We start from the raw sequence: 15,616 nt of genomic DNA, 5'->3' as shown, positions 1-15,616 counted from the left end.
ATCATTTCTTATAGCACAGTAGTATTCCATCACAATCATATACCACAACTTGTTCAGCCATCCCCCAATTGATGGGCATCCCTGTAATTTCCAATTCTTTGCCACCACCAAGAGTTGCTATAAACATTTTAGAATATATAGTTTCTTTTCCTTTTCCCCTAATCATCTATGGAAACAGACCCAAAAGTGTTATTTGCTGGATCAAAGGGTATAGGCAGTTTAATAATTCTTTGGGCATAATTCCAGATTGCTCTTCAAAATGGCTGGATCAGTTCACAACTTCACCAAGAATGTATGTGTTCCAATTTTTCCACATCTCCTCCACTTCTTAGCACAAAAGATTTCTCAACTAATGGCCATACACTTTGTTTCCCATTCTTTGCTGGCCCAACAAGAGCTGCTATGAATCTTTTTGTACATATATGTCCTCTCCCTCTAGAAGTCTTTGATCTCTTTAAGGTTATACCTAGTAGCAGGTATAGATGAGGTCAAAAAGAATATGCTTTTTAGTGAGTTTGAGGTGTTAATTCAAAACCATTTTGTAGTATGGTTGGAATGATTAGAAGCCTCCACTAACAATGCATTAGTGACCTGTCCTACAGCTACTCTGATATTTGCTATTTTCTTCTTTTGTTATCGTTGTCAATTTGACAGATACTGACACTGTCCACTTAGCTTATTATAATTATCATAGCCTCTCATGTAATAAAGAATTATTCCCCTAGCCACAGTAGTGAAACATGATCTCTTACACTTTCCTCCATTAAGTAAGAATGTGACCTTTTATATTTAGATCCACTTGGACCTTAGCAAGGCATATGGTGTAAGAACTAGACTAAACCTGATTTCTGCCAGACTGCTTTCTAATTTAATTCTTACCCCAACAGCTGGTGTCCTTGGGTTTCTGCATGCTACACTATATTCAATTGCTTCTGGGTTTACCCAAGATGTCCAATGATTAACTTTTCTATTTTTTAAACATTTTCCCTTGAGAGTCATTCTCAATCTTTTGTTTCTACCGATACATTAACAACTCCTTGGTACTTTGACATAGTAAGAAGTCTGTAGATCAATTTCAAAGATTATGGCATTTCAGAGTTGAAAAGGACTTTGGAGGTCATCCAATCCGACTTAAACACAAAAGGAATCCCACTATAACATACCTAACAATTGGTGCCCAGCTTCAAAGATGGGAAACCTATATCCTCTCCTGACAGGCAAATAATTTTTCAGGTAAACTCTAAATGATGGAAAATTTTTCCTGACATTTTGAGTCTGAATTTTCAACTTCCACCCAGTGCTCCTGCTTCTGCTTTTTGGAGTCAAGCAAAACAAGTATAATTATCTCTCTCCATGTGACATCCCTTCAAATACTTGAAGCCAGCTGTTAATATTCCTCCCAAGTCTTCACTTCTTTAGGCTAAACATGACTAGCTCCAAATGATTCCCATCTTAAAGAATCCAAGGTCTTTCATTACCTTGGTTGCCCTACTCTGGACATTCACCAGCTTATTGATATGCTTCTTAAGTAATGCCAGACAGAACAAAATGCAAAACTCCAGATGAAATATAACAAGGCAAACTATATAGTACTATAGGCAACACGCTTTCTTCCACCTTAAACCTTTTCCTTTCTCACTCCTTCCATCTTCTTGTACTCATTGAAGGATGATTCTCAGATCTATTTATCTGAGAATTCTAACCACCTCTGAATCTCTGTGCTCACATCTCAACTGCTTATTAGACATACATCTTAATAACATGGATATCCAGAGATACCAAACTCAACATGTTCAAAATGGAACCCATTATTTTTTCTCCTGACAGATTCTCTACTTTGGAACTTCCCTAATACTGTTGAGGGTACCACCATGCTCCTGGACACCCAGGCACAAAAGCTAGGAATCATCTTTGACTCTTTTTTTATCCCTCATATCCAATCTGTTCCCAAGTCTTGTCAATTTGGCCTTCATAACATCCCTTACATATGCTTTCTTCTCTCCTCTGACACTGCTGGTCAGAGTGCAGGCCCTCATCACCTCATGCCTGGAATACTGCAACAGCCTACAGATGAGTCGGCCTGCCCCAAGTTTCTCCCCGCTCCAACCAATTTTCCATTCAGCTATCGAGTTGATCTTCTTAAGGTACAGATCTGACTATGTCACTCCCCGATTCAATTAACTCTGTGGGCCCCCTTTCACTTCCAGGTTCAAATATAAAATTCTCTATTGGGCATTTTAAGCTCTTCAGAACTTGGCCCACTCCTACTTCTACATTATTCCTTACACTCTGCTCCCCTTTACATCCTCTGTGATTTAATGATGCTAACCACCTCCTGCTGTTCCTCATACAAGACACTCCAATTTACAGACTGAACATTTTCACTGGCTGTCCCCATTCTTGAAATACTCTTCATCTCTATCTCCTAGCTTCCTTGAGGATTCAGTTAAAATCCTGCCTTCTACAAAAAGCCTTTCACAATGCCCCTTAATTCTAGTGCCATCCTTCTATGATTAACTCCAATCTATCCTGTATACATCTTGTTTGTACACAAATGTTTGCATGTTGCCTCCCCCATCATACTATGAACTCCCTCTGGGGCAATCTTTTGCTTCTCTTTGCAATTCCAATACTTATTACCAAGCACATGGTAATAAATGCTTCCTGACTCATTCACTAAAGCTATCTCTTGATGACATAACTTTCTGGCCAACCATTCCAGTTTCACGCATACTTCTCTGCCCACCTTCCCAATTCATTGGTTACGGTGGCCTCTTTCTTGCTGTTCTTTACATAAGACCTTCCGTCTCTCAACTTGATGCATTTTCACTGGCTGTTTCCCATGCATGTGATTTTCTCCCTCTTCCTCTCTGCTTCTTGGCTTCCCTCAATTCTCAACTAATACTTCACCTTCTATAAGAAGCCTTTTCCAACACCCCTTAATGCCAGTATATCCCCTCTCTTGATTATCTCCAGTCTTTCCTGACTATATCTAATTTGCACATAGCTATTTGCATATTGTCTTCCCCTGGGGAAAAGGGGCTCTGTGTGTGTGTGTTTCGCCTTTCTTTGTATCATCAGCACTTAGTGCCTGGCACTAAATAAATGCTTATTGACTTGACTATTACACTCCTACTTCTGAAGCTGTGCTGCCCCTCTTAATAAAGTCCAAGTTTGCATTAGTTTTTTGGGCTACAGCATCACACTGCTAATCACATAAAGCTAGAGTTCACTAAAATTGCCAGATATTTTTTAATAAATAATTGCTGTCTGTCCATATCTTCTCCATCTTAAACTTGCAAAGCTGATTTTTGTATACAAGTCCAAAATTTTACATTTCTCGTACTAAATTTCATCTTAATAGATTCACACCAATGTTCTAATCTGTCAAGATCTTTTTAGTCATTCACTGTATTAGCTATCCCTCCCTACTGGTGTCATCAAAAAATTGGATGAGCATAAGAACATCTCTACCTTTATTTAAGTCATTAATAAAAATGATAAATGGCACAGGACCCTGCTCAGGTTCCCGGAGTACTCCACTGAACACCTTCTGTCACACTGACACTGAAGCACTAACCAATGTTCTTTGAGTCTGGCCATTCGACCAGTTCCAAATCCATGACTAAATTATTATCTATACCATAATTTTCTATATTTTCAAGAAAAATAGTTTAAGAAAACTCTATCCAAAGTATTGTTTTCATTTAGTTCCCCTTACTAGCTCAATGACCCTGTCAAAAAAAGCAAGTAAAGTTGGCTTCCCATTACTCATTCTTGATGAAGCCATGCTGGTTCTTTTCAATCATTGGTTTCCTTTCTGCCTATTTGTCAAACATTTCTTTAATTATTTGTTATATAATTTCCCTAGAGATCAATGTCATACACACCAGCCTCTAATTTGTGAATTCTGTTTCCTTTCCATTTAAAAAAAATCAGGTCAATCAATCAGTAAACACCTATTAAGTGCCACTCTGCTAAGCACTAGGAATATCAAAAAAGGCAAAAGAGTGCCTGACTGTAAGGGGCTAACACTCTAATAGAGGAGACAACAAACAAATACATACATATGTGATAAATAGGAAATAATTGAGAGGGGAGGCACTATAATTATGAGGAGCAGGGAAAGGACTTCTGTAGAAGGTAGAATTTAGTTGGGACTTAAAGGAAGACAGGAAGGTCAGCAGGCAGAGTGGAGGAGGGAGAGCATTCCAGGCATGGGGGATGGTCAGAGAAAAATGTTCAGAGCTGAGAAACAGAGTCTTGTTTTGTAGAACAGCCAGGAGGTCACTGGAAAGGAGGGGTAATTCCCCTACCTTAGCGAAGCAAAGGTCAACATTTTTTCTAATCTTGTGGTACCTCTCCTATCTTCCATGATCTGATTAGGCTCAGCAATCAAACACACCTGCAAACTTTTTGAGAACTAAAGGATGCAGTTTATCTCAGCTAGTTGGATTGACTCCTTGAAGGGCAGCAAAATGCCTTACTTTTCTGGGGCACCACTTTTCCCTTAGTCATTTTTGTCATTTCTAGTATAAAGTATAATTTATTTTGGCAGAGAAAGGAGCAACAAAATCAGAATTGAGTGGCTCAGCCTTCACTGTGTTGTCCGTTATTATAGTAGCATCCAAAGGCAAAGGCCATATTCCTTCTTTAATCCTACTTTTTCTCCTTCAAAATGTTTTTCAATTAACAAAAATTGGTTTTCTCTCTCTCCCATTTATGCTCTTTCCCCACCCTCCACAGTGAGAGGGGAAGAAAAAGAAAACCAAAACATTTATTATAAATAGGCATAGTCAAGCAAAACAAATATCCACTTGGGCTATATTTTTTTAAGAAAAAGTCTTATTCTGCATATTAGTCCATGACCTTCTGTCAGGAGGTGGGTAGCATGCTTCATCATTGGTCCTCTGGAATTATGTCTGGTCATTGAGTTGATTACAGTTCTTACAGCTTTCACAGTAATTTATTTTTACAATTGTTACTGGATATGCTATACTCCTGCTTCTGCTCATTTCATTAATTCACACGAGGCTTCCAAGTTATTTCTAAAATTGTTCCCTTTTATCATTCCTTAGTGTTCCATAACATTGCTGTATCACAATTTGTTCAGTTGTTTCCCTACTGATGGCAACTCTCTCCCCTTTAGTTTCTAGTTCTCTGCTACTACAAAAAGAACTTATATAAATATTTTTGCATGAGCCCTTTTTCCTCTTTCTTTGAATTTCTGGGCTATAGGTCTACTAGTGGTATCATTAGATCAAAGGTACAGACAGTTTAGGGACATTTGTGACATATTTCAAACTGCTTCCAGTATGGCTAGACTGATTCACAACTCCATCAATGGGACATCAGTATATTTCATTTCCTGTAGCCTCTTTAACACTTGTCACTTTCCTCTTTTGACATCTTGTCAACCAATCTGATGACTGTGAGAGAAAATCTCAGTGTGGTTTTAATGGAAATGAGACTCTTACCAGAAAGATTTACTTGAAAGATTTTTCCCAGTTACCTATTTTCAATTTTAGCTGCATTAGTTTTCTTTGTATAAAAACGTCAACCTTAATGTTCAAAGGATGTTTTCATTCAGAGCCTATCTTGGTATATGATATGAGCTGCTGTTCTCAACCCAGCTTTCTAGGTTCCCCAGAAATTTTTATGAAATGGTGAATCATGAGCCAAGTAAGTGGGGTCTCTGGGTTTAAAGATTACTATGCAACTGCATTGGTTTGCTACTGTACACTGTATGTACCAAATCTGTTCCTCTGATAAACCAAGTTCTTAAATAATACCAAACATTTTAATGATTACTATTTTGAGATCTGGTATTGATAATGATTTCCCACTTGTATCATTTTTCTTGAAATAGTTTCCTTTTGTTTCTCCTTATGACTTTTTTTTAAGCTCTAATTCTTTGGTAGGCTAATTAGTATTTCACTGAATAAGTAGTTTAGGTATTGTCATCTCCATTATAATGACTCACTCTGCTTTCCCTCTCTACTCCCAAACAATATTTCAATTATTTAAGTCTGATTTATTTCTACAAAGAATGTTTTGTAGTTGCATTTACTCTTAGTTCCTGGGTGTGTTTTGGTAGGAAGACTCCCAACAGAACTTTTCAAACAAACAAACCACGCCCCCTCAACTTTCTGTTTACTTTAGTTAGTTAATATAAGATCACTCTGGGTTTTCACAATCCTGATAGTATTTTTGCAGGACTCTGTCACGTTCTTATTTTCATCTTCTGATATGTGGTTGTGCTTTAATTTTCTGAACATTCCTTTTTATAAAAAAATAATTATTTTTATTGATACATTTTGTTTTTACATTACCTAAATGTCTCCTTCCCTTTACCCTGCCAAAGTCACCCTTTGTTATAAAGTCTTTTTCTTTTTTAAAGATAAAGAGGAAGTTGAGGGGAAAAAAAAAGTCAGTGAACAAATATGACATCCACTGTTCTGGACCCCCCACAGAGGTATCTTCTCAAGTGTCTTCTTTGGATCCACACCTGTCCTTTGTAATTTTGCAAACTTTTCTTTAAGCTTTTTGGTGAATTCTTGTGTATCCACACTTGAATATTCAGACAAATATAATTTTTGTTCCTTATCAGAACTGTTTCCCTTTATTTTTTCAGAAAGTTATTTTTAAGTATCTCCTGTTTCTCCCCATCAAGTATCTGAGTAGCGTCATTGTTTTTCATTGTTCTGGCATAGCCCAACCATGAATACAATCACTCTTCAATAATTTAATCTTTCTGTTTCACAGTTCTAGAATCCTATGCAAGAAGAGTATAAATTCTGAAAGGTCTTACCACATGAAAAAGACTTAAAGTATGGGCCTGGTTGTCATCTGCAGATCTGTCAAATAAGCAGCAATTTAGCTAAGTTCGGAAAATTTCATCACCATATGTGTCACAAGGTGATGGATTTTTTTGCTCATGCTTAAAGATCATCTACTAAGTTGTAGGAGATCTGAGATTTGTAATGACAGGAGAAATATCCACACTGACGAAATCAAGATACTTGAAATGTTGATGCAGATATATCATCATGTAACATCATGTAATTATTTCCGTGATATACTAGGAAAAAGGTTTGTTTCAAAGATATTACATGAAATCATCAAGTTAAAAATGCTTATAAATCAATCTATACTGCCGATTAATTTGATGTTACTTTAGTTATTTTTTTAAAAGTCCGAATCATAAGAGTACATGCTAATTAAGTTAAAGTATGTTTATATGAGAAAATTAAATTCTAAATTATGTGTTAATAATACTATGTACAGGATCTCTCATGGACTTCTCTCTCTGTACTGTCTCTTCCCCTTCCTTCCCCACCATGGTATCTTTATGCAGATGGACTCCCAAATCTATCTATCTATCTGTCTATCTATCTATCTATCTATCTATCTATCTATCTATCTATCTATCTATCTATATCTAGCTTCAATCTTTTCTATATTTCAGTTCCATATCTCCAACTTCATACTGTACTATGCTCAAAACTGGACAAGTACTTTTCCTGCTAAATTTCACTCCAAATTCTAATTTTTCTCTTTCTCTTGGGTGTACTATTAGTCACTTGGGCTCTAAAAATCAGAGTCATTTTGATTCTTTCCTCTAGTGTTGTGGATTTTGCCACCATCTCTTTTGAACTGGTCTCCTCCTCCATCTACCTCTTGGATCATGTTCTCATCTGCTTCATGCTTCCTAGAATGTAACCTTCACAAAGCTAGCAAAATACCTTTCCTACAAAATAGGTCTCACCATCAAGTCTCAATGGTTCCCTATTTTCTACAGGATAAAATATAAACACGTTAATGATCATTCTGGTCTTCCACAGAAAGATGAGAAAGGAAATCACGGTTTCAGTCTCATGAGCTAGTTCAGACCCTAATTACCTCTCGCCTAGCCTACTACAAGAGACTTTTCATTGATCTTATTATTACATCTAATCTCTTCCCTTGACGAAACATGCTCCACACATCTAACAAAACAATTTGTCTAAAGCACAGGTTTGATAACGTCACTCCTGTACTCAAGAATCTTCAGGAGCTCAGGGATAAAAGACAAACTGTGCAGGCTGATGTTTAGTGTCTTTAGTTACAGGCTCTTGCCTATATTTCCAGTATTGCTTCACACTGCTTTCCTTCATGAATTAAAACTTCCAAGGAACTAGGCTACTTGATGCTTCCCAGATCCATCATTTCTTCTATTTCCGAACTGAGGGAACTGTGGGAATTGAGTGAACCAAACTGACTCCATCTTGTGACTCAATTCTGTATCTTGCTCAGTTCCCTTTCCATTCAATTACAGATCTAGTCCAATTTCTATCTTGTGAGAATACTTGGCTCCATTATGGGAACTGTGAGAAAACTTTATTGCATTGCTTGAACCACTGGTAGGAGGAAAAAATTGTTTCTCATGGGCAAGACAATACAAAGATGGAATACTGAAGACTGCCTGAACCAAAACTGTTGCCAGAAGTTCAAGCAACACTTTAAATTTGTGGATCTTCATCAAAATCAGTGGGCAAGAATGTTGGACCTGAGGTCAGGAAGAACCAAGTTCAAATGTGCTTCAGATACTTAAGCACTGTGACCCTGAATCTCTTTCTAACTCAATCTCATCTGGAAAATGGGTATAATAATAGCACCTACCTCCCAAGGTTGTTTTGAAGCTGAATTGTGATGTTGTTGTCAAAACACCTACCAAATAAAGTATGTGGTGTATTTTTTTAAACTTCCATTGGGCCTAGAAATCTTGTTCTCACTGAACAAATGACAAACTCTAGGAAATATATTTATATAGGAAGAGGCTGAATTGTTCCATAATTACAGAAATTCCCAAATACAGAAAGAATACTAAAGTATGAACTACACCATGCCACAATTCAAGAGAAGCTAAGACCTTTATCATAAGAAATGGAAATAAACATACCTCAATAGACTACAGACAGGCTTCATTTAAATACCACTGGAAACCTGTGGGCTGCATCAATTGGGGAATGGCTGAATAAACTGTGGTGTATGAATATTATGTACTATAAGGAAAAGGGAGTGTTTCAGAGAAGCCTGTGATGACTTATATGAACAGATACAGAACAAAATGGGCAGGGTTTGCAGATCTATATATATTTGTAAAGACAGACAACTTAGGAATGCTGATTGATGCAAAGACCAACCGTGATTCTTTTCAATTGGGAGGCAGAGGGGTGTGGCAAGAGGGAGAGAATACAGACACTGGGAAGAGTGGGGCATTTGTTTTTTTTCTGATTTGGGGCAATTGCAGCTGCATGCTCTTCCCCTCCTAACTTGGAAAGTCCCTAATCTTTCCTCTAATTAGAAATCAGATTACCTAATCTTGTATCCTGGTTTATATCCTGTTAATTGTTTGCTTTTAATGCATAAAAATCTGTCTCCCCTATATTCAGGTCCAGTGTCAAAGCTCAGGAAGCCTGGTTCTTATTTATTACACCATTGGCATGCATTGCTTAATAAAGTGATATGCACAGAAGCTGGACCCTTTGCTTCCTAGGTCATTTCAGATTTCACCTTTGCACAGTCAGTTCCTTATGCCTGGAATTAATGCCCTTTTAGAATCCTTGGTTTCCTTCAAAGCTTATGCCATGTTCTAGGGGATGCATTCTTAATCCACTAGTTGAATTGGAATCTCCCTACTCAACTTTAATGGATTTAATGGATTTTATATGTCTGCATGTTTCATGCTCCAGGTAGAGTGCAAACACATTGATTAAAAAGAACTTCTTTTGTTTTTCTCTTCTCAGTGCCTAGAAGAGTGCCTATTGAACTGAATGGAATATAGATCAAATTATCCTCAACCAAGGGCTTGAACCCCTGACTTAAGCTTTTCTAGGACTCAAATGAGTTTCATTAATTAACAAGCTCTTGATGCAGATTTTGAAGGGGTATATACTCATCATCTTTAGGTAATGTTAAAGAACCTTAATTCAAAATCATCCTTGGATGAGAATCAGAGGTAAGCTATTTCACCCACATGCGCCTCTTATCTGAAAATGAAGAGGCTAGCGTAGATAAAAGCTTGGGAATCCCTTTTATTATAATCATTTAAACTACCAACTCCCTGAAAGAGATATTACAGACTCAAGACACAAAATGAGATATATGTTTTTGGACATGGTCAATGGTGGAATTTGTTTTGCTTGACTGCATATTCTTTTCAATTGGGGGACAATAAGATGGCGCAGGAGCGAGTAAAAAGAAAAGCAGTATTCAATACAATGTTTCCCAACACCAAACTCTAAGGTGATCTCTCAACTCTAACATTCTATGAGGCTACAGTTTTGTTATATACCTTATAACAGCAGAAGGAACCTCCACAGGGAGAACCGTATACATTTTTGCTCTGTCACACTTAGATACCATTCATTTTTAATGACCATAAACTGACTTATTGTTTCTTCATTAAAAGCATTCAGTAATAAAAACAAATATTTAAACAAAGTTCCTACCTCTAAGATAAAATGAGACCTTCCAGGGTCCATCATTAATAAATGCATTCCCCACACTGGGTTAAGGAGTATGTTCACAAGCTATATTATAATAAGGGTGTTAGGAGATCATTATCTCAGGAAAGGAAGAAAGAAAACAACAAAGAGAGGAGCTAAGAAGTTGTCCTCGTCTATCCTCCCATTTGTGTTAATAATATATGCTCTTATTTCATAAAATAGAGAATTGTCAGATCTTCCAGACTCTGGACCCAGCACTCTATTCACTGCACAAAGATGGAACCTAGAGCTGGAAGACAGACCAGGTTCCTGAGAGTGAAATATTCTTTGAGGGAAGGCAAGATTTTCTCCCCTCCCTCTTCACCACAATGCCTAGATCAGTAGAGAAACTGGAGCAATAAGACATCGTGCACTGAAAAATCTGAAGATAAATGGGTGTGCAGAGACAGTCACCCTGGGGAGGAAGGTAACCCAGGATGTAGAGGTAAATGCCAAGTGCTATGGACTCAAGACTATAACAGATCCTTAGAGCTCAGCTGAGGGGCCTGCACACCAGAGAACTGAACAAGGGGAGTTGCATAAGACTTTTTAAAAGGGCCATAGGCCTCAAGTTTCAAAAGCTATGAGTTACCCCTTTGCCACACATACACTTTTACATGTGTGCCTCACTATCTTAGTACTCTAAGTTATGATCCTACTCTTTCCACAAATGATGCACATGTAATTGTGGAAAAATACACCTTAAGCTCTGTGGGAGAATATTTTGTACCATCAGTTTTTGCCAAGCTATCTTATTAAATGACTTTACCTGCAGCTACTTCTACTGTCTGATTGTTAACTGGAAGCACAGCAGTGGGGGATGGAGAGAGAGGACCAGGAGCTGCAGTATTAAGAGGCAAATCTTACACCTATAATCTTAGGTAGAAGAAACGTCTAACTATGCAACATTTAAGTAAAAGGACAAGTTAGCACATCTCAGAATCAGGAAGGGGTCATGGCTGGGTCTCACAATATAGGACACAAAGTGACTATGTAGCACTGCTTCCATCAGACACTGATCTGTTGAAATTATTTCTCCAAGAGTAAAGTACAGGAAAAAAAAGGAACAATGAAGTAAAATGTACAAAAGCAGTTAATTGGACAGGATAGGATATTCGTACCAGATAGTTAAGGATTTTAACCCAGAGGGATATGGAGAAAATAAAAGAACATGTAAGGCTATAATATATGGAATAGAAAATAAAATTCAGAAAAGAATGGAAAGTAAAACAATACAGATGCCCATCTAGTGGAATATGACTTAGCAATGTGGTGAGGAACGTAACAGAGAATTACTGCATTGTAAGAGAATAACAAACATAAAGAAGCAAGGGAAAAAAACTTATGTGAATTGATGTAAAGTGAAAAACGCACAACGAGGAATATAATATAAAAGAATAAAAACCTTCTCAACAAACTGGAAGTTGGGTTACTAAGTTCGGCCCAGAAAAAGAGATATAAGAACATATCTCCCTCATTTCTTTGAAGAAGTGTGGAACTATGAAAGCAGAACACTGCATATACTGTTGAATTTGATTATGTACCCATTAGTTTTGTTTATTAACTGATTGCTTTTTTTGCTTTTTCAAAATGGCTTTCTGTGTAGAAGGAAAAAAGCAGATATGCTCAAAAATAATGAATTATATAGTTTACTTTATTTTGTCACAATCCTGCAATGATATATTCATTCTATACTCTTCACCTGATACAGCATTTTTTGAAAATTGGAAAGCAAATACCATACCTGAGATAGCTGCCGAAATAAGCAACAATGTTTGGGTGTTTACAGTCTTTCATCATAATAATTTCTTGCTGCACAACTGCAAAGTCTTCTCCTGAAAAAGAAAAGGATGTATGTTTAGTTGTTCATCGAATTAAATTTTAAACATTGACCAACTTCTAGAATGTTTTGGTCTCGTATTTTTTTAAATGACAGCTTCAGTCATGATAATTATCTGCCATGGTACAATTATGACTACATAAGTAGGAGGGGAAACTATTTAGGGAAGCTCTGAATCTGAGTTATAAAAGATAGACAAACAGATAAACAGACAGTATTTCACCTTACAGATAACACTGGGTATAGACGATTTTATGACAATAAAGAATGTTCTCTTAAAAGATGAGATATAAATTATTTTCAGCTAGTACACAGATTATGGCTCTTCAGGGTCTATATGCAATCAAGAAGCCTAAACTTGGATCGAAGGGCTACCAGATGGCCTGAGTATACAGAGCTGGCTTACATTTCAGTGCCTTGCCCCCATTTCAATTGGGTTGGAATGCAAAACAGTCCAGTATTTCAGTCTCATTTTGTCAGTACTCAGTCTCTTCTCCCTGCTCCCTCATGCCTAATTAGAATATGCCCTGTATTCACCAAAGTAAAATCTGGCAATCCTATAGTACTATCACATGCTGTAGCTCCTGAATGAATACTTGTAATGGGAGCAACAGAACTGATGAGAATGTAAATGTGGGTTAACTATACAGCATATAAAAAATGGGAAAACATGGAACCAGTCTAAAATGAACTAGCTTTACTGACTTTAAAAGCCCTTTTAAGACTAGGAAGCTTGATTGACAGTATATAGAAATGAGTAGTATCAAAGGAAAAAGCAGACCCTAAGTTTCAGCTTCCCAAATAAATACTCAAACCATTAATTAATAAGCCTATGTTCAGGATGAAAGGTCTGGCAACCACTAGCTTAGGCTACTTCCTGCTATATATGCTACTTCAAAATGGAGTAACACAATCATACGTTCTGTGAGCCAGTACCTGAATCTATCTAATAGGCTGAGGAAATGGAGGTCCGGGGAGAGAGGAGGAAAGGAGTGTGTAAGGTGGGGAAAGTCTCCCTTTGAGGTACCATAAATATCTGTCACAGAGAATAGTATAAAGTAGTCATAATATCTCACGTTTTTACTCCCTGCCTAAAGTGGGAACTCCAAATGAGCTCTTCGAAGGTTAAAGAGCTGAAGATAAATATTCCTCATTGCTTCAGAGAACTCCAAATGTAATTGAGTCAATATCCCTTATGGTTTCTATCTCCCATCTCTAAGGATTTCCAGATGCCTGCATACTAAGGCACAGCTGGAAGTACCAGGTCTTCTTAGAGTCAATCACATTACACTATCCCTCACATCTTTTACAGTTATCTCTTTAAACCACAAAACACACTCTCAGACTTAGAAGGGACCTCAAAGGCCATCTAGTTCAAACAACATCTGAATAAGACTCTTCTCTACAAGATGCACAAAGAGAAGTTACCTAGGTCTTACTTGAGGACTTCAAGAGGAATCTAATTTTCTTCAGGCATCCTATTCCACTTTTACATAGCTCTAATTGTTAGCAAGTGGTTTTCTTTTGTTTTTTAAGCATCAAGCCCAAATCTGCATCCCTAACAGGGGTGCAAATGTACTAAGTTAGATGTTAGAACGTTTTATCTGAAAATAGTAATCATATGGTTATTGAAGTTATCTTTATTTAATTAACTGAAGTTATCTTATATTTAATCAAGGAATCTTGCAGAGTCTTACATTTGCAAAGAAGATATCTTGTTGAAGGTGTGACACTCTTCTAATAGATGGTCAAAAGATACAAATAAGCAGAAGAAAGAAATCAAAGCTATCAATAGTCATATGAAAAAAGGCTCTGAATCACTAATAATTAGAGAAATGCTCATTAAAACAATTCTGAAATACTACCTCACACCTATTAGATTGGCTAAATGACAAAAAAAAAAAAAAGGAAACTGACAAATGCTGGAGAGCATGTGGAAAAACTGAGACAGTAATTGCACCATTGGTGGAGTTGTGAACTAGTCCAACCATTCTGGAGAACAAATTGGAACTATACCTTCTATAAAACCGTGCATACCCTTTGACCCAGAAATACCACTTCTAGGTCTATATCCCAAAGAGATAAAAAAGGAGAGGGGGAGAGAGGGAGAAGGACTTAAGCATACAAAAATATCTACAGGGCCACTCCACTAACAGTGTGTTGGTCGCTCTTTTTGTAGTCACAAAGAACTGGAAATTGAGGAGATGCATAACAATTGGAGAATGGCTGAAGTTGCGCTAAATGATTGCAATGCGATACTACTGTGTTATTAAAAAAAACAAGCAGGAAAAACCTGGAAAGACTTATGTGAACTGATGCAAAGTGAAGCGAGCAGAACCAGGAGAACACTGTATATAGTAAAAGCAGTAGTGTAACAATGATCAACTGTGATTGGGGCAGAGCCAAGATGGCGGCTGGAAAGCAGGGACCAGCTTGAGCTCCCTGCCGAGTCCCTCCAAAAACCTATAAAAAATGGCTCTGAACCAATTCTAGAACAGCAGAACCCACAGAACAGCAGAGGGAAGCAGGGCTCCAGCCCAGGACAGCCTGGATGGTCTCTGGGTGAGGTCTATCCCACACGGAGCTGGGAGCTGGGAGCTGGGAGCTGGGAACGGAGTGGAGCAGAGCCCAGCCTGAGCGGCGTGGACCAACCAAACCAGGAGCCGGGCAGAGGGGGCCCTAGCGCCCTGAATCAGTGAGCTGCAGCAGTTACCAGACTTCTCAACCCACAAACACCAAAGACTGCGGAGAAGGTTAGTGGGAAAAGGTACGGGAGTGGAAGGAGTTCACCATTCGGCTTCCAGCCCCGGGGGCAGCGGAGGTGGGGCAGCTACAGTTGCTGCTGCTTCTGGCCCCAGGCCCACCTGGTGGGAGGAATTAAGTGGTGGATCAGAGCAGGAGGGCAACAGCCTGCTGAAGATCTAAGCCCAGTCTGGACTGGGGGTTCTTGGGAAAGGAGTAGTGCAGGTCTGACAGAGCTGGCACCTCCCCCCGAAACGTGGAACATAGAACTCGTTAGTCCACAAGCAGTCATACCCCACTGAAAAACTCAAGGGTCAAGTTAGTTGGCTGGGAATATGGCCAGGCAGCAAAAGCACACCCAGAGTCAGTCTCAGACTTTGGATTCTTTCTTTGGTGACAAAGAAGATCAAAACATACAGCCTAAAGAAGACAACAAAGTCATAGAGCCTACAACAAAAGCCTCCAAGAAAAACATGAACTGGTCCCAGGCCATGGAAGAGCTCAA

At 38.1% G+C, this 15,616-nt stretch overlaps 1 protein-coding gene across 1 annotated transcript in view; it reads right to left on the bottom strand.

Moving 5' to 3' along the window:
• Positions 1–15,616, bottom strand: part of MAP4K3 (mitogen-activated protein kinase kinase kinase kinase 3) — a 213,323-nt gene that overhangs the window by 107,422 nt on the left and 90,285 nt on the right. Inside the window, 1 exon segment of the mRNA XM_036749371.1 lies at positions 12,274–12,364. Coding sequence (XP_036605266.1) covers positions 12,274–12,364 — 91 coding nt within the window.

Source organism: Trichosurus vulpecula, chromosome 3 (genome assembly GCF_011100635.1).
Source record: "Trichosurus vulpecula isolate mTriVul1 chromosome 3, mTriVul1.pri, whole genome shotgun sequence".
NCBI lineage: Eukaryota > Metazoa > Chordata > Mammalia > Diprotodontia > Phalangeridae > Trichosurus > Trichosurus vulpecula.
Note: the sequence above shows the minus strand (reverse complement) of the source record. Positions and strands in the feature narration are given on the sequence as shown.